The following is a 20,163-nucleotide window of genomic DNA, read 5'->3' as shown; positions in this document are numbered from 1 at the left end:
CAAAAGAAACATTTGCGGAGTCATGAAACTATTCACACTGGAAAACGACATTGACAATGTTTAATGACGGTTGCATTAAACACATATTAAACCTCCTATAGAGGAAATCTAAATAGTTTGAAGTAGTTTTTGGAGAAAATTTAGCATCGAAAAACATTTACAAACCATTCATCCAGATGCTGCATCCATTTGTTTGTGTTTTATTTGTCCACTTTTGCATGTTTTATCAATGTTTTATCAATGTCTAGAAGCATTTTGTCTGAGGAAATTTTATCGCATCCCGCTGAGGCATAATTTATATTAAAATGATTGTTTAACCAGGTTAAAAACTCAACCAAGCAAGGCATTTCGATAGGTTATTAATCATCATTAAATTAAACAATGCTGAAGTGTTTTCAGCAATGTTTATTGTGTGTGTGGCAGGTGTGGGTTAGTTCAGGTCAAACTGGTGTGTAATGTCATTTCAGATGATTTCGTGTGTACAATGTGTACTTTTTATTTTATAATAGCCTAGTGGACAGAGACTTTACATTTTTCATGTTTTGTATTATTATGTCCCTGTGTCTGTTATTGTTGTCTTATTGATCAATTTTTTAAGCTCATCAATTTTTGCTCATTTTGAAAACAGTAAAGAGGAATTTTTGTTTTTCTGTGAATGATGGGTTTTTGTCAGAGCAGGAATCGAAAAGTTTTGAAAACGCAACAAACAAAGAACCTTGTGCAAGTAGTGCTTTATCAAATTTTCAACAGCCCATTAATCAAAAAGGTGTAACTGGGAAATGTTGTCGTGAAACTGTGGCGTTTGGACATAATCAAATTATAACAAGTTATGTAATTGGCATTTTAAAAAGGGGATTGTGTGTTCCTCCAGTTAGAGGCAATTGAATGTTTAATCAGATGTATTATTCGTGGTTAAGCAGTTATGTAAACAAAGGAGTTTTAAATGTTTCAAATACCATATTGTATTTTTAACGTTTTGATGGTACTTTGGTCAAGAGCTTCGGTGACACAAGAATACTGTTAGATGTGACATAGTTTGTACGTAAGCATACATAAATAACATATGGCACGCGCCCATTGGTAAATAAGGCGAGTATAAAATCTAATGTTTGATCAAAAATGGCTATCTTAGGTTTTATCTTCTCCCTTCGTGATTTTCGGATTATTCTGTTTGCTGAACTATACGTAATTGAAGTCATTACTGAATTCGAGTTATGGCTTTGTTTAAAATGTGAAAAGATGGGGTAAATGTTTCTAATTTGATACAACCTATTCGTACAATATAACTACTGTATTAGACTTTATGAAGCTGGTGTTGATTTGAAGAAACATTATAGAGACAGCAAACGCAACGGAGTCAAAGACAATTGTCTATAGCAGTCTAACAGTAAGACAGTTAGTTTTGGCTTTAGGCCAACCTAAAAGCAATCCACACCACCATCCCCACAACACCGTGACTTAGGTTGTCTGCATGAACAAGGCATGTTCACAAAACTCTTGCATCTTTCGTCTTAAACTGCTAGAGGCCAGTATACCTGTGAAATCTGCGGTAAGGAATTTGGAAAAAGGTTCAAACTTTAGAGACATAAGCGTTGTCTTCACCCAAATGAAACTGTCGTTATAAAATGTCAACACATTTGTGAAATTTATGGTAAGGAGTTTGTAAAAAACTGTGGTACGTACGTAACATCACACTATAATAGGATAAGCGTAGTAAGGCACATAAAAACGTCTATGTACACATAATTGCAGATCTAAATCTAACGGAACAAAAACTGACACTGTATGCAATGCAGAATTAATTTATGATAAAACAAATGATTTAGTTAGCGAAAAGTGTAGACTAATTACAGGTCTACGATAAGCGCGCCACCGGTATATTAAAGTCCCTTGAACAGAGCAGTTGTTAAAAAAACCATTAAGCAAAAATGTCCACAAACCCACCATTGTTCACCCTGTGCAAAGTGAAGACAAACACCGTCCATTGGAACAGAATAGTGCTGCACCATCATAAAAGCAAACCAGCGATTAAATAAGAATATAAACGAGTAAATAAATAAAGTAAAAAAATTCTGATTGAAAACGGTGAAACAGCAACATTGTCACGTACGTAAAATGGCGCAATTAACGTACATCTAGACAACGATTGTAAAACGGCATTGCAGTAGACTACCGGGATATCGAATGTTAACAGGTTAGTTTTAGCCTACGTACAGCAATTACTGGCTAATATTTTAAGCAACATTTGTGTAAGTCCTCTCAGCCATGATTTTGTTACAGCAAAAGTTCTACATATCAATTGCCCATCAGTTTACGAATTCTCTCCACTACAGCATGGTGTGCCTCTTCGAGTGATGCAAACGTCACCAACGCTTCCCCGGCAGGTAAAAGCTGGTCATTGTAAAAAAGCTTAGTCGACACATGACAATTCCAATTATTCCCACTATTCCAACACCGGTACCTTTAATTTTAACGAACAACCAGCAGACGTTAATGTCGTCCCATGCTCAGATATCACCTGCGTATCAGCAGCCTATCACGCCGGGTTGTATTCGCAATTGCATCAGGTATATCCAGGTTTGTTTGTAATTGTAGGGTCGACCTTCAAGAGACGCTTTTATTCAACTTTGTTTTCCTGAGAAAGCTGGAATTGCTGGTTTAGATGTAAGCAAGGGAGGGTGTCACAAAAAACCTATGGGGTAAAGATACGTAGAAGTTTTCCAGTGTTTTGGAGCTGAAATGAACATTGTATTGATGGGGGGACACTGAACAGGAACGGAATGATGCCACCCCCTGGCATGGGTAAATAACCACATATTTTATGCAAGCAAGATTTACATAACCGCCTTTGTATCAGAAAGAACAGTAATGCTGCTTTAGCTATTGTTCCTCCTGAGACTGTACCAACCGCTGGTTCAATAACTGCAGTACGGGACTCTTCTAATGCAACCTCCAGTCGTTTCACAACCTGGAATACCAACCTTGCAAACTCTTGATTTGATCCAGGCTCAAAAATTAATTATCGGCCATTTCATTGCGCGAATTAGGTATGTTAAGTTACTATATAATTTTCAAGTTGCATTGACTTGAATGGTTAATTCACTATGGACATACTTTACAATTAGCAATTGGCATCACAAAGTACTAACCACGACCCGGAGATTTAAACTTGTAACGAATTCTGTATTTTTAAAAGCAAAGACGTGAAAACCAATACAAAGTGTATTTGTTGTGCCGGCAATGAAAGGATTAGCATTTGGCTACCAATTGTAATCTTTTGCTATTTAGGGTTTACATTTTCCATACTTCCAGTTACCATTTGCTATATAGAGTTAACAGATGGCTACTGAGTGTAACAATTTGCTAAATCGGATTATTATTTGGCTACCCATGGTAACCTTTTGCTATTTCCAATTACAAGTTGCCACAGAGTTAACCGATGGCTACTGAGTGTAACAATTTGCTAATTAGGATTATTATTTGGGGGATCACGTCAATTGACCGTGAACAAATTCAATTGGTCGTGATCAACTGACCGGCAACAAATTGGCCGGCGATCAAATTAACCGGCGACAAATTGGCCGGCGATCTAGGTTAAAATTCCAGTGCCCAAAATTATACTTAGAACCAAAGCCGCAAAGAGAGAGAAGGCCTTTCAGCGCGTCTGGTGATGGCTACTGAGAATAACCATTTGCTAAATAGGGTTAACAAATGGCTACTGAGTGTACCCAATGTAAACGATGGCACAATGCACCATAAATTGCATTTGCCACACAGAGTTAACAGATGGCTACTGAGTGTAACAATTTGCTAAATATGATTAGTATTAGGCTACCTACGGTAACCTTTTGCTATTTATAGATTACATTGGGCTACTTCCAGATTAAATTTGGCTACTTACTCATAAAATGTGTAATTTATGGGATCACGTGAATTGGCCGTGAACATATTCACGGGCGACAACTGGTAGTGGTCAACTGACCGGCAACAAATTGGCCGGCGATCAAATTAACCGGCGACAAATTGTCCGTCAAAAGGTCAAATTTCTAATTCACTATCTAGTCGCGCATCAGCTTTAATCCCAGCCAATTTAGTATGTGTATTGCAGTCAAGGTTGTCACTCGTAGGGTTTGTTGGCCCCTTGTAGGGTGTAGGGTGACCCTACGGGTTTTTCACCTTTATTCATAGATTTCCTATTGTTACATGCATTTTCCCGGTCTAGACGAGTTGTTTGATGAAATTATGAAACAATTCAGCACTTGCACGGTCAATTTACCTCCCGGTCAATTTTCATTCTGGTCAGTCTGTTCCCGGATAGTTTGTTCGCGGTCAATTTACGTCACGTTCAGTTGTCCCCGGTGAGTTTGTTCGCGGTCGATTTCCCGCGGTCAAATGTCATGGAACCGTAATTTATATATATACTGCCTTTGACTTCAGAAGACCACTTTTGCCGGCTTTTGGGATTCCCCAAATCTGAAAACTGGTTAAATCCTAAACTTTACGTAAACATCATATAATTCAAAATAAATATTTGGGTATTTTTGTCTATTACGATTAATTTAACAATGCCTACACCACTGAAACAAATATCGCTTACTTAAAACTACCGAATTTCACTTCTTTTCGATGTATAACCCCTAAAATGTATTTTTTTCTTTTATGCTCGAATTTTAATATCGTTTGAAAAAATAAAACTGTCAATCAACACAGTCACAGGCTAATATGTCACAAACGCATGTTGCCTTAATGGAACAATGCAATGAAATTTTTATGCTTGTCAAGGGTAAAGCACACAGTGAAAAGCCTATAGGTCTTGTCGAAATTAACAAACGTTCGCAAACTTATCGGCCAATACAAAGAATTGGCCCTAATTGAAATATTTTTCACACAGCGAGGTCGGAGAAAATATTAATATATGACTAAGGGAGTTTTAATAAAAGTCACAGACACCGGATTTATGGGTGTAATTTAGTTACAGTTACGTTTGCACAATTACGTTGCGCCGCGGAAATCGAACCCGGTGGTAGATAAAAATTAGATTAAACTAATGAACTTTGCCACATTGTGAGCTCTTTAGTCAAGTGGAAAGGCTTCCCACAGAGAGTCAGGGCCTTTGAAATGAATTGGACGAATTAAATTGAATCAAAATGTCCAAGTCCTATAACGAAACAAAAGCTGGGTATGACCTCACTCAGTCAAAAGCAATAAATCAAACCATCGTTGTCATTATTCTCATTTCTCACAACTATTGATCATCAATAAAAGTCATGATAAACGTAATTTTATACAATGACTTAACTGGAGCATAAACGAACCCATTATTTACATGTCTGCGCTTTTCAAAGATTTCTGTTCAAGTTGCCTCACCAAGACCCAAATTTATGGACTGCTGTTCAGTTTGGCAGCCCGCTTAAAGAACACATGTGGCTTGGACCGAAAGTTTTATCGTTTTTTAACTATTTTCAAGTCAGCCATAGTCGTTGATCAGATAGAGCTTAATAACAGTTAGAGTACAGTATAATGTTTCCCAATTCGCTAAAAAGAAGCCAAAAAAATGTATTAGTAAATTTCTACAGGTGATATCAGTAAACAAATTAAAGACATTGAATAAGAACCAAATGACTGACATCGAGATGGTTGACTTTGTGACATCAGGTATTGTACACTAGCTTGTGTAACCGAGTGCGTACTTATGTAACCAGGTACGTGTGTTAAATAATTTGATATTCGTTTCTAGGGGAAGAGAATTGTGCGGGAAGGAATCATAAAGAAGAGGACCAAAATCAGTCTGACCTCCGTTTGAGGAAACATCGTGTTGGTTGCATTTATCGATAAAATAATAAAGGCAATGTCAATTTTACTGGCAAAAATAAAACATACCGGTTTAATCGTATCTCTGCAGGAGGAACAAGAAGGTGATGAAAATAAAAAGGAAGAACATTGCGACGATGACAGCTTCGTGGGCACGGGAAATGGACCAGCGTTGTCGGAAAACGCGACATTGGGCTCTTTTGAAGTAAGCTGGCTTTGGACATAAGTCTGCATTTTGAAATTTTTCATGTTGTTACGACTAATTATTATGAGTAGGCCGGCGAAACTTCATTCCATAGGTTTAGACGTGGCAACTTTTCTTGCAGTGCTTTGGTGTATATATCTCAGCGGGTAAAATAACATACCTGTGCCGAACGTAATGCTGCGTCAGTTGCGTAATGCAGTTTATTTTCCTTTCCCGGCTAATTATTTCATATTTACCCGAAAATGTATCGTTACAAGCCATTGGCAAGTAAGATGATATATGAAAATCAACTAATATCGAATGAGGCAAAAACTTGATAAAAAATTTTCCCTTTCAAAGTAAAACATAGGAGGTCACGCCACATCCTATTTAACCTGACGTTATGACAACGCAAATTAAAATGTTATTGCTTTTGATAAGGTGTCTATAAAAGATTTTAGTAATACGAATGCGAATTTTAAAAGCTTTAGTTTAAACGATAATTCATTTCATAGCAAAGCACAAACACCCATTAAATGTGTTAAAAATTAACCATTTTCGACAATGGTGTGGGTAGCCAAATACTAATCCGATTTAGCAAATTGTGACACTCAGTAGCCATCTGTTAACTCTATGTAGCAAATGCAATTTATGGTGCATTGTGCCATCGTTTAATTTCATATCAATCTTTCCGTGATCATGTCTCTATTTGTAGGTGCTGGCCGACACAAACCAATGTGCTGTTCATAGCATCATTGAAAGCAAAAGCAAATTTCGAGTGATCGTGGAGGGATTTATGAATGAGACTGCGCAGTTTGTCGAACAAGCCCAGGAAACTCTCACTCCAACTTGTATAAGCAGAGTTAGTCCATTTTATTAATAATAACTTTTTAACAGTTGTAATTAGTAATGATTAGGGCCCGCAAAAGTCAATAAAGTCAAAACTTTTTAAGGACCTCGTCTGACCACGAATCAAAGAATAAAGTTGTTTTCAGCACCTACCGGATTGTTTCTAAGAAGTTTATTGGTCGAAATAATGTCAAAACTTACAATAAAGTCAAAATTTTCAATAAAGTCAAAATTTGTCAAAATTTGGCTTTTTACAAAGTTTTTGTGTTTCTTGAGAGATATTTTTGTAAAAATCCTCGTGGAAGCATTGTAAATCAGGAACTGCGACACAATTAAACCATATTAATAGGCGCCGAAGTTTACAAAATGTAGGGCGGAAAATTTAATGGGTTCATATGTTTGGGAATTTCCCGTGTCAAGGATTGTTGTAAAACCACAAAATAAGATAAAATATACTCATAATCAACGTTATTTGCGACAACAACCATGCTACAAGTTTTTGTTTTATATAAAAATTCTAGACTTGTTGGTTATGCTAACCTAACACTTATAGCTCAATTGTATTTATCGTCCGTGATTTTCTGCACCTCTTCTAGTTTTTCTCTCAGTATTCTCTTTAAATTCTTCGCATGCGTCGTCCCAAGGTTATTTTTGGTCATTATGTTTGTCTGTACACACGTAACACCAGAGAAAGGCAGAGATGGGAAAACACTTCCAACAAAAGCAGATCAGTCGAATCCGATTAATTGCATAGTCAATTTGCCAAGCCTTTTTATGCGATTAAACGAATTATGCGTTTATGCGAAAGTGCAAATTCCACTTATTTTCTTACTTGACGTGCGACGTTGGTCACGTGTAAAGACGTCAACACGCAAAACACTAACGTTTATTGTGTATAGCGATCATTCATTCATTCAAGCACGCAAAAGATGAAAACATGCTTTCTTGCATTTGTGTTTTTAAGCGCACAAATGTGGCCATGTCCGCCCCTTCAAACTGTAGTCGTTGGCGAGTTGTATGAAGTACATGCAGAACTTATTTATTTTTTGGTGTCGTCACAACGATTGCGTCAGCAGAGCTTTCTTTATTGTTGTTGTCTTTTTCAACTTGTTTGTTTCGTAAAATTTCTTCACATATTACGGCATCATCTTAACGCAACGCTTAAATGAAACTAAAACAGTGCGAATGTTAATGTGTGCGTATTGACAGCCACGTGTTAATGCTTAAATTGAGCATTGTTGGTTTCATTGTTTCGTAACAAAGCGCACCACAAGTCACAAAGCTTACGCATTGCGTGTGCGCACCCAGTGCGCTTTGTTTTCAATTTTATCTTTTAAAAACTTTTCAATAATGGAATAAATTATCTTCATTTTTATTCAATTATGCGGATTATGCGATAAACCGAAGTATTGTCTTTACAAATGATAGACTACGCCTACGGTTTAGGACTTGCGCCCTTTATGCGATAAAACGAATTATTTGATTATGCAGAATGCAATTAACCGGATTTGACAGTATAACTTTTTGAACATAAAATCGCTATTACTTGTTAGAAAAATCCACCCTGTCCACCCAAGTTCGGCGCCCGTGATATAACCCAGGTCTCCCCAAACTTTTTTGTTCGCGACCCCTTTCAAACTTCTGAAGTTTTCCGCGACCCTTCACGTTTAAATTGATTAGCAATGCGAAATATACATTAGTCATTCATTAGTGACATTTATTGACATGCAAAGACTGAATTCAAGCAACCAGAACTCAAAGCCTACTTACTACTTTACACACATGTAGGCTACTGGAAACAAAACAGCACACACATTTATTCAGTGTGATTGGTGCGACTGCTTTCTGCTACAAAGCAAGTCCAGCCGTGGCTCAATATCTGTTAATGCTGGTCTCAAGGCGGTTTCAATGTTGATTAGGCTGGAACGATATTTTGTTTTGATTGTATTTTGTACTTCGTGTAAAATTGGTATACGCTGAGCGACCCCTGAAGTTCGTTACGCGACCCCCAGTATGGGAAGCCCTGATATAACCTATAAAAGCAGGAAATAAGTCACGATGTCCACTTGGATCAGCAGTAACTTTTATTGCAGATTGACCATTGTTTATTGATCGTTACGTATTTAAATAATTCTTATAAAACACTTCCACTTTATAAACGTGGTATTTTCGAAGATCAACAGTTTGGATTTTAGGAATAGCCTACTGACATTCTGTAATACAAAAATGCCTAAGCAAGTTAAATCGTCTTCAGCAAAACTTAGACAGATTTTTCGAGATTTTTCTGATGAATTTAATGCAACTCCCGGGGGTGATTTAAGGTGCCATTTTTGCGAGGCTATAGTGAAGTGCGATAAAAAGTATTTTGTTGAAGGCCACAGGAAAAGTAAACACCATCAAGCTAGATTGGAGCAACAACAAGCATTCCCTGTTTAATTTTCTGTTTATTAGAATTTACCATGCGGAGAAAATCGAGGCAAAGTGCCCTTTTCACAAGGACAAAATAACACAAGCTACCTAAATCTATCGCCAAAAAACACGACGCACTTTTTATAATCCATAAAACACCTTGAATTTTCGACAAAATATTACGATTGGGTCTGAAATCGACAAAATATTATGTTTGGGTAACTGGAGGAAGAACTGTGTCCTCTACAAATAAGCAATTTCGTTAGGTCAAAATAAAGTCAAAATTTGATAAAAATAAAGTAAAAAAAATTTTTTTAGGTCAAAATAAAAATGGCCCTAGTAATATATTGCTGCACTGCATATTAAAGAGTATCTTTGCTTTCAGATTGTTGAAGATTATGAAAGAAGAATCGAAGTTAAAGGTATCCAAAATTCCAAATCTTATCGTTTGTTCAAAATGCTTTGGTTGTTATTAGCAAGATAACATAGAAATCATGAAATATGTTGCATCAGAAACGGATGCTACTCGAGCGACGAGGAACAAGTCAATCACTGATGAGGAGCAATCTTCAATCAGTCCTACTTCCACGGTCAGTGTGCCGTGGAAGCAAGAGGAAGAGACGTGAGGATGCAGAGCAACCCCAGTCACTGGGTGCTGCCTTTTATGTTCGAATTCTATTTGGCCACAGAAAAAAATTCTCACCGATTTTTGCAGTCCCAGGTCTGTCCGGTCAGAAGCAGAGTCAACCAATCGCCACGCATCGGTGCTTGAGGATTCCAACAAAGAAATAACAAAGTATTCACGTCGCGTGCTACTCGCTTGTACAGATTGATTTTCTGTTATAGTTTCGTAATGAAGCATTTTTGTTTAATCACAGAGATCACCAAACTATTGTGACATCATCAAACAAAGCACGAGATGAAGATGACGGTGCTAAGTCGCCTCACAAGGAAAACGAAATCGCTGAGTCGAAAGATGACGCTGAGAACATAGACAATGACACGAACGATAAGTAATTTGCTTGTAGTGAATTTTTGTGTACAACGTGACGTGACGTCATTCAAATATTTCTCATACAGACCCGCTGATAAATTGAGTCCAAAGGTTTACGTCGCAGCAAAGAAAAGAAAAAAACATGTGAGTTGAGGAGACGGAAGCACACGAAAGTGACCAACCTGCTTCTTATCATTAATTTGTTCTTGTTCAGGTGTTTTCTCCAACGTCGGATGCAAAACTCATCACTGGAGTGAAGAGGTTTGGTCGAGGCAAATGGAAGAAGATATTCGATCATCTCGACTTCCCACCGTATCGGAAACCAGCTCATCTCAAAGACAGGTCACATTTATTGCACTTCCCGGTTGCGGAATAATTTTCTGTGTTTATTTAGTTGTAATTACCAGTTGGCACTTTTTTAATTTGGTGTTGATGTGGCTTTTGCTAAACATCAATTCACTCATTACAATGATTATTGTTGCACTTATTATCACGCGTGTAACTGATGTGGAAGTGTACATCAGTGTTGTGGCCAAGTCTTCTTTACGACTTGAGTGTCATCGAGTCTATTCAAGTTGTGACTCAAGACTTGAAGATTTTCCTGACTTCATACTATGCCTTGCGTTAAACCGGTTATCAAAGCATCATGGCTGTTTCCAAATTATTCTGGTTGAGATTTTTTGGAGAAGAGTAATTTCTTAGAAAAATATTTGATTACCTATTTGTTACCTAAACTTATTTAGGTATTTTGTTACCTAAAAATGTAACAAAATATTTTTTATTTGAAAATGTAGAATATTTGATTTTGTTGCTTAAAATTTTTCGCCGTCGTGAATGTCAACCAGACTCGAGTGAAGTCAAGTGAGAATGTGACTAAAGATGACTCAAGTCAATACAACACTGGTATCGTACCTGACTTACATAGAGCATACTCATGTTGCTATGTATATATGTTTAGATGGAGAACTCTTCAAGAAAAAGGCGATGTTTTAGTGTCTGGTGGATCAGTTGTGATTCAAGGGATAGTGCAAAGAAATGCCTTCAACAAATTGGAAGCATCAGGTATGTTTGGTGATGATTAGGACATTTCAACCCATGGTCGTTGGTTGGGTCGTCCTAAATTCATTCTTAGTTTAATAGTTTGTGGGTTGAATCGGCCTGGAACCAATGAATATCTTATTGCCAGTGAAGTATTTTCCTGCCTAATCGTTAAATATTCTGTGTCATGTGTTCATTTCTGTGCAGGAAAGCTGTCAAAGTCATCTGAAAGGTACAGGTTATGATTTATGAGCTATGAGATTAATTCTAAATTAAGCTCAAGTTTTTATTTATCCATTTTTTGCGGTTTCATAAGTTTCGGTAAAAATTATTTTCTTAACCTCATTAATACGATGTTATTTTCATCTATTTTGACGATAGATTGGAACAATCCAGGTCATCAATTACTTTATCCCACGGCACTGATGCCTTTGCTTCTACGTCAAGTGAGTCAGATTTCTTTTTAAAACTTGTCACTTTACTTGAATCACAATGTTCTCTAATTTTTATTTAGGCACTCCCACAATTTGCTTGAAAGATATCAACAAGTACGTCGATTTCTTGTTCTATCTATTTTCTATAAAACTGACACATTTCTGTAAAGTGCGTATCTTATTAAATGTATTATTAAAAAACGAGATGTGATGTAAGATGTCTATTGCCCAGGAACGACAAATTATTAGAGGAAAATACAAGCCTTAATGAAGACTATCCACCTGGTAGGGAATTGCCATTTGTTAGTGTCAATGTAAGTGAGATATTATGCTGAGAATAATTCGAAGTTTGAGTTGGTCAAAAAATTTTTGCAAGATCTTGGTGAAAGTGGCAACAGTTTGCCAAATAATTCCGAACCCAAGGAGACCTTGCTCGTTGACAATGAAGCTGACATGAGTCCTGTAAGTGGGGGGAAAACTTTGAGTCCTGTCAAATCGGCAAAGAAGGGTAAGTCCCGGCATGTGGTTATCAGCCGAACGAATAAACAATTACATTTATTTCGCACATGACCAGTGTTAGTAGAATACATGTCCAGCCCATTGGTTCTGGACCACTGGTGAGGCACGAATATTGAATCGCTGCCAGTGCAATGAAAGAACAATGAGAATTATTAACCACCTCTCTTTCAAGTGAGAAAACGGAGAATATGGGATGGCTCTGGGGAAGCCATGAAGTGGGACGAAGAAGATCCGACTCCTCTGTTCGCTTCGAGCCGGTCGAGGACTCGCACGAAGAAAGTAAGCGAAAAGTTTTTTGTGGAAATCTTATAATTTTAAACGGAGCAGCATGGAAATAAGATTTTCTCAAAATTTTGTTCAGCCCTGGACGGACTGGGAGGAGGAGAACTTGATCAAAGGGGTCCGGAGGTACGGCAAGGGATGTTGGGCGATGATCCTCGACCAATATCGATTCCAGAATCGTAGCGCCATAATGCTCAAGGATAAATTCAGGTCTTATCAGAAAGTTTGTTCCAGTCAACAGCTTGCCCTGCTAAGTCTGGCTTGTTGGTTTATTTCTATGCCCTGGTGACCCTTGTCAGTTTTAAGCTTTTAATGAGGTCTAACACAGCTGTGAGCCAAAATGCAACTTACGCAATGAAATTTTTCTGCTTCCATAGAAATCTATCCTCAAGCAACCGACTGCCCCGAGACCTCTTGTGACGTCATTGTTTATGCTTCTTTCAAATATTTTCCTTTTCGAGTCTTTCATTTCGTGTCGAATAAAATCTTTCACAAACGACTAGTTGTTGTGACTAGGACGGACAGCTTTGAGATCACGAGGAGAAAGTCGTTGTTTCATCCAGAAAATTGTACTTCACTGTGTTCGTCCATTAGGCCTAGTTTCAAGAATAATCGCTCTTCTGGCAAAAATAATGGAGCTGGTAGAGTCGCCGAGGTTTCCTGTGAATTTTCCGGAGCAAAAAAAACTAAAAGCCCTTCATCTTTGCCATAAGAACTTAATTACTAAGAGAATGGAAACATTGAAACTTTCATCCCCGCATATTATGCAGCGTTTCACTTTATTGGAACGTCCGCATGATGGTGCTAAAGGTTAGCGGTGAAAATTTAAAAAAGGAAATTTCTGTGGATAGATTCCATCACCTATCGCCGACCGACGCAATTTACAAACCTGCTCAAATTGGAAATCTCGCGTTTGCCTGCGATAATGTGCTTGCACTTCGTATGACCTGATTTAAACTTTTTACATTGACGCATTGTTTGCCTTTTGTTAAGCTGTTAACTATCTCATATCCATTGATAACTGATTTTTAATTTAAAAAAACGTCACCTTCTCTTCTGACGCAAACATGCTTTCAGCTGCCATCATTGAATCGTCATTATTACGCGATTTATGCACCACCTGCTGGTTAGACCGTCCATTAGAGCCGACATACTGGAAATCAATTTTTACCAAAGGACGCCCCACGTCATAGAGAGAAATAATGAGCTAATAAAGACGATAAAAACCACAATTTCCGCGATTTTTCGCTCAATACAAAAAGACTAAGGCTTAATCATTGTGAGCTCTTTAGTCAAGTGGAAAGGCTTCCCACAGAGAGTCAGGGCCTTTGAAATGAATTGGACGAATTAAATTGAATCAAAATGTCAAAGTCCTATAACGAAACAAAAGCTGGGTATGACCTCACTCAGTCAAAAGCAATAAATCAAACAATCGTTGTCATTATTCTCATTTCCCACAACTATTGATCATCAATAAAAGTCATGATAAACGTAATTTTATACAATGACTTAACTGGAGCATAAGCGAACCCATTATTTACATGTCTGCGCTTTTCAAAGATTTCTGTTCAAGTTGTCAGTGAGAACAAAGCTTTCCTGCTGCATCATTAACTTTCTAGGGCGCTTATCTTAGTTTCTTTTGTTCTAAACTCACCATGGTATAATTGATAACGTTTTCGATCGTTAGGTCCCACGGTGAATTAACTTTACGCCCTATTTGTCTCATTTAATTCGTAAAATTTATGGTTTTGTTAAACCGAGTAACCTATTTCTAGATATTGGTTCATTTGTCGTCATTTTTTCCCCACAGTGTATTGTCAAATGGGAACTGACTATATAACGCATCACGTTTCTTTGGAAGAACAGTTACATGATCAGCTTGCCAGGCAGCTACAGGAACACACGTGGCTTGGACCGAAAGTTTTATCGTTTTTTAACTATTTTCAAGTTAGCCATAGTCGTTGATCAGATAGAGCTCAAAAACAGTTAGAGTACAGTATAATGTTTCCCAATTGGTTAAAAAAAAGCCAAAATAAATGTATAATTGAATTTGTACAGATGATATCAGTAAACAAATTAACGACTTTGAATATGAACCAAATGCGTTAAATATAAAATATTTATTTTGTATTTTTATACCTTTATTGCAATTGTATATGGTATTTATTTTATTAGAAAGTTGCAGGTATAACTGGTATAATAATATATTATGTATACATAAAGGAATTATTTTAAGTCTACATCTTTTGTTGTTGATATTTTGACAATGGAAGAAAAACCACGTTCGTCAAAAAATTCAGGTTTTGCAGCCTAACTTTTATAGCTAACTTATCTGCATGTAGGTTAATGGTTGTTTTGTTAAACTTTGATATAATATGTTTGTTGTATAATGTTTTTCACATGAATCAATGAAGTTGAAAAAATTACAGTGAAATAATCCATTCTTAGAATGTAAGAAATAAGCATGTCAATTTCCAGAAAACTGATTTTGAGGCCATAAAATGTTGAATGAATGTTGTCAATTCTTTACCACATAATACTGTAGATATCACAATTTATTCTGCAGCTTTATATACAGTGTCTAGAATAGACTAAGGTAGGTAATAATTTGGTAATTGTTACTTCGTGCATATTTGTACCCGTGCGAATTATAGCTTACAAAACTTACGTTTGTACCCGTGCCAATTATAATAAACTTTAACCCGATTTATAAAATGGTTACGCTCAGTAGGTATTTGTTAACCCTATTTACCAAATGGGTACACTCAGTAGCCATTTGTTAACCCTATTTACCAAAAGGGTACACTCAGTAGCCATTTGTTAACCCTATTTAGCAAATGGTTATTCTCAGTAGCCATCACCAGACGCGCTGAAAGGCCTTCCCTCTCTTTGCGGCTTTGGTTCTAAGTATAATTCGGGGCACTGGTATTTTGACCTAGATCGCCGGCCAATTTGTTGCCGATCAGTTGATAACGATCAATTGAATTTGTTCAGGGTCAATTGACGTGATCCCCCAAATAATAATCCTAATTAGCAAATTGTTACACTCAGTAGCCATCGGTTAACTCTGTGTGGCAATTAGTAACTGGAAAAAGCAAAATGTTACCGTGGGTAGCCAAATACTAATCCGATTTAGCAAATTGTTACATTCAGTAGCCATCTGTTAACTTTATGTAGCAATTGGTAACTGGAAGTATTGCAAATAAAAACGCTAAATAGCAAAAGATTACAATTGGTAGCCAAATGCCAATCCTTTCATTGCCGGCACAACAAATACACTTTGTATTGGTTTTCACGTCTTCACCTTTAAAAATGATTATGATTTCGTAACAAGTTTAACTCTCCAGGTTAATTGCCAATTGCAATGTATGTCCGGAGTGATTTAGTCCTTCAAGTCATGATATGATTTTGTGATGTTCATCATTGATCAAATGTAATATGTTTGTTGTATAATGTTTTTCACATGAATTAATGAAATTGAAACAATTAAAGTGAAATAATCCATTCTTCGAATGTAAAAAATTAGCATGTCAATTTTCAGAAAACCAATTTTTAAGCCATAAAATGTTGGGTAAATGTTGTCACTTCTTTACCACATAATAGATACCCCAACTTATTTTACAGCTTAATATACAGTGTCTAGAATAGACTAAGGTTAAGCAATATATTATGAATATGATTTTTAATAATAGCATGCTGGTTGTCAAGAACCTATATTGTACATATTTTGTGGTTAAATTTGATCGATTTTTGGAGAAAGTTTGACTTCTGGAAAGTAACTTTTTTAATTACAGAAATTGTTTGAGATTAGGGTTTTTTTTTATATCACTGATTAAGATTATTAGGTATGATTTTGGATGTTTGGTGTTACTACCTCTTATGTTACAAAACATGACTGCTCGGCAGAGCAGTTTCGCGGTCATTGCATCCCTGTCTCTTTTCAGGTTTTGATATGCACTAATGCAGACTTCTGTCGGGATCGCACCAGTACGGTTCTCGTTCTCTCGTCGTCGTCGAATAACCAGACACTTTTAAACAAGTAATTCTTAAATTTAATGTACGATGCAGGTAGTGGAAAACGCAATTGGAAATTTACAATGTAATAGAGTTCGGCTTGCTCGAAAAACGCATGTTGACTTTGCTGGATTGGGGCGATAACTGGTGATGGCTACGGATGCAAAAACTTTGGCAGTAGGCGATATGGAGCACACCGGCTTGCTAGTATTCTACTGGTGAATCATTCGCCCATTCCGCTTACCAGCCATGAATAGTGTAAAACGTGAATTGTTTCGCCTTAAACTCTACTTTACACGATAATCGCGTGATTCATTTTGATAAGTCTCCGTTACTACACTCTGCTCGGATTGTTCAAATTTTCAAAGTTTGCTAAATGTGTTGCTCTAAGCATTTTAATTGAACTGAGCACGGTTTATTGTATGTAATTTCATTAAAATGATTTCGTATATTTTGCATCTTGAAATTACGCAGAAGTCTTTAGAAGTTTGTCATAACTCATAAGTCTATTACCCAAATTGGCAGTTTGCAAACTCATATGAGAACTCAAACTGGAGAGCGACCTTATCAATGCGATGTGTGCCACAAGGCATTTTGCGTTAGTAGTAATTTTGAAAACTCATATGAGAACTCACACTGGTGAGCGACCTTATCAATGCCAAGTTTGTCACAAGTCATTTATCCAAATTGGCAGTTTGCAAACTACAGGGAACCTTTTTGATATTCATTTTTATATGTGACAGTCACTGCTTTTTTTACTTTGTAATTAATTTGAAAACAATTATTGAGATTGATGAATTATTTTTATTACAACAGGTACACATTATATGAGTTTACTCCTATCAATAAAACCTTCAAATATTTTAAGTTCTTTTCAGAAAATAGGTTATAAGCTTGTATAATAATAACGCAATGGATCGTCAAGTAGTTGGAATGCAAGTTGACGTTTTGTTAAAAGCAATTAGTGATGGGATTTCACAAGAATCTTTCAACAAAGAAGGACAAGAAAAACATTTTTCCTGCAAATTTTGTGATAAATTATTCAAATACAAAAGCCACTTGAAACAACATTTAAGAACTCATACAGGTGAGCGACCCTATCATTGCGATGTGTGCGACAAGTCATTTACCCAACGCAGTAATTTGAAAACTCATGTAACAACTCATACTGGAGAGCGTAATTATCACTGCAAGTTATGTGAAAAGTTATTTACTAAAAACCAACATTTAAAAACTCATATGAGAATGCACACAGGTGAACAACCTTATCAATGCCAAGTTTGTCTCAAGTCATTTACCACAAGCAGTAATTTAAAACGTCATATGAGAAGCCACACTGGTGAACGACCTTATCAATGCCAATTTTGTCACAAGTCATTTATCCAAAGCAGTATTTTGCAAACTCATATGAGAACTCACACAGGTGAGCGACCTTATCAATGCGATTTGTGCGACAAGTCATTTACCCAAAGCAGCAATTTGAAAACTCATGTAACAACTCATACTGGAGAGCGTAATTATCACTGCGAGTTATGTGAAAAGTCATTTACTCAAAGCAGTAGTTTAAAAAATCATATGAGAAGCCACACTGGTGAACGACCTTATCAATGCCAGGTTTGTCACAAGTCATTTACCCGAAGCCACAGTTTAAAAGCTCATATGAGGATCCACAATGGAGTTTGATCTTATTATTGCCAAGTGTGTCAGCATTCCTTTTCTCAAAAGAAAAATTTGCGGAGTCATGAAACTATTCACACTGGAAAGCGATATTGACAATGTTTAATGACGGTTGCATTAAACCTCCTATAGAGGAAATCTAATTAGTTTAAAGTAGTCTTTGGAGAAAACTTAGCATCGAAAAACATTTACAAACCATTCATCCAGATGCTGCATCCATTTGTTTGTGTTTTATTTGTCCACTTTTGCATGTTTTTTTCAATGTTTTATCAATGTCTAGAAGCATTTTGTGTGAGGAAATTTTATCGCATCACGCTGAGGCATAATTTACAATAAAATGATTGTTTAACCAGGTTAAAAACTCAACCAAGCAAGGCATTTCGATAGGTTATTAATCATCATTAAATTAAACAATGCTGAAGTGGTTTCAGCAATGTTTATTGTGTGTGTGGCAGGTGTGGGTTAGTTCAGGTCAAACTGGTGTGTAATGTCATTTCAGATGATTTCGTGTGTACAATGTGTACTTTTTATTTTATAATAGCCTAGTGGACAGAGACTTTACATTTTTCATGTTTTGTATTATTATGTCCCTGTGTCTGTTATTGTTGTCTTATTGATCAATTTTTTAAGCTCATCAATTTTTCTCATTTTGAAAACAGTAAAGAGGAATTTTTGTTTTTCTGTGAATGATGGGTTTTTGTCAGAGCAGAAATCGAAAAGTTTTGAAAACGCAACAAACAAAGAACCTTGTGCACGTAGTGCTTTAGAAAATTGTCAACAGCCCATTAATCAAAAAGGTGTAACCGGGAAATGTTGTCGTGAAACTGTGGCGTTTGGACATAATCAAATTATAACAAGTTATGTAATTGGCATTTTAAAAAGGGGATTGTGTGTTCCTCCAGTTAGAGGCAATTGAATGTTTAGTCAGATGTATTACTTGTGGTTAAGCAGTTATGTAAACAAAGGAGTTTTAAATGTTTCAAATACCATATTGTATTTTTAACGTTTTGATGGTACTTTGGTCAAGAGCTTCGGTGACAATAGAATACTGTTAGATGTGACATAGTTTAAACGTAAGCATACATAAATAACATATGGCACGCGCCCATTGGTAAATACGACGAGTATAAAATCTAATGTTTGATAAAAAATGGCTATCTTAGGTTTTATATTCTCCTTTCGTGATTTTCGGATTATTCTGTTTGCTGAACTATACAGAATTGAAATCATTACTGAATTCGAGTTATGGCTTTGTTTAAAATGTGAAAAGATGGGGTAAATGTTTCTAATTCGATACAACCTATTCGTACAATATAACTACTGTATTAGACTTTATGAAGCTGGTGTTGATTTGAAGAAACATTATAGAGACAGCAAACGCAACGGAGTCAAAGACAATTGTCTATAGCAGTCTAACAGTAAGACAGTTAGTTTTGGCTTTAGGCCAACCTAAAAGCAATCCACACCACCATCCCCACAAAACCGTGACTTAGGTTGTCTGCATGAACAAGGCATGTTCACAAAACTCTTGCATCTTTCGTCTTAAACTGCTAGAGGCCAGTATACCTGTGAAATCTGCAGTAAGGAATTTGGAAAAAGGTTCAAACTTTAGAGACATAAGCGTTGTCTTCACCCAAATGAAACTGTCGTTATAAAATGTCAACACATTTGTGAAATTTATGGTAAGCAGTTTGTAAAAAACTGTGGTACGTACGTAACATCACACTATAATAGGATAAGCGTAGTTAGGCACATAAAAACGTCTATGTACACATAATTGCAGATCTAAATCTAACGGAACAAAAACTGACACTGTATGCAATGCAGAATTAATTTATGATAAAACAAATGATTTAGTTAGCGAAAAGTGTAGACTAATTACAGGTCTACGATAAGCGCGCCACCGGTATATTAAAGTCCCTTGAACAGAGCAGTTGTTAAAAAAACCATTA

General features: G+C 36.5%; 2 protein-coding genes across 2 annotated transcripts; both read left to right on the top strand.

The window, feature by feature from the left end:
- The first annotated feature begins 5,595 nt into the window (after nt 1–5,595).
- Nucleotides 5,596–13,019, top strand: LOC143450385 (uncharacterized). The gene is made up of 19 exons (XM_076950906.1): nt 5,596–5,655; nt 5,738–5,814; nt 5,903–6,016; nt 6,711–6,857; nt 9,639–9,675; nt 9,767–9,875; nt 9,969–10,049; nt 10,132–10,266; nt 10,334–10,391; nt 10,462–10,589; nt 11,206–11,309; nt 11,493–11,517; nt 11,667–11,731; nt 11,800–11,833; nt 11,952–12,004; nt 12,096–12,227; nt 12,411–12,517; nt 12,600–12,730; nt 12,898–13,019. Exons 1-19 carry the CDS (start codon nt 5,619–5,621, stop codon nt 12,938–12,940), a joined length of 1,617 nt encoding a protein of 538 aa, XP_076807021.1. The 5' UTR covers nt 5,596–5,618; the 3' UTR covers nt 12,941–13,019.
- A 232-nt stretch (nt 13,020–13,251) lies between these two features.
- Nucleotides 13,252–18,217, top strand: LOC143448549 (uncharacterized). Its single transcript, XM_076948352.1, has 3 exons — nt 13,252–13,330; nt 17,493–17,672; nt 17,766–18,217. Exons 1-3 carry the CDS (start codon nt 13,252–13,254, stop codon nt 18,215–18,217), a joined length of 711 nt encoding a protein of 236 aa, XP_076804467.1.
- Nucleotides 18,218–20,163: the final 1,946 nt, after the last annotated feature.

Source organism: Clavelina lepadiformis, chromosome 3 (genome assembly GCF_947623445.1).
Source record: "Clavelina lepadiformis chromosome 3, kaClaLepa1.1, whole genome shotgun sequence".
Taxonomy (NCBI): Eukaryota; Metazoa; Chordata; class Ascidiacea; order Aplousobranchia; family Clavelinidae; genus Clavelina; species Clavelina lepadiformis.
The sequence above is the reverse complement of the archived record's forward strand: the minus strand, read 5'-3'. Positions and strand labels throughout refer to the sequence as shown.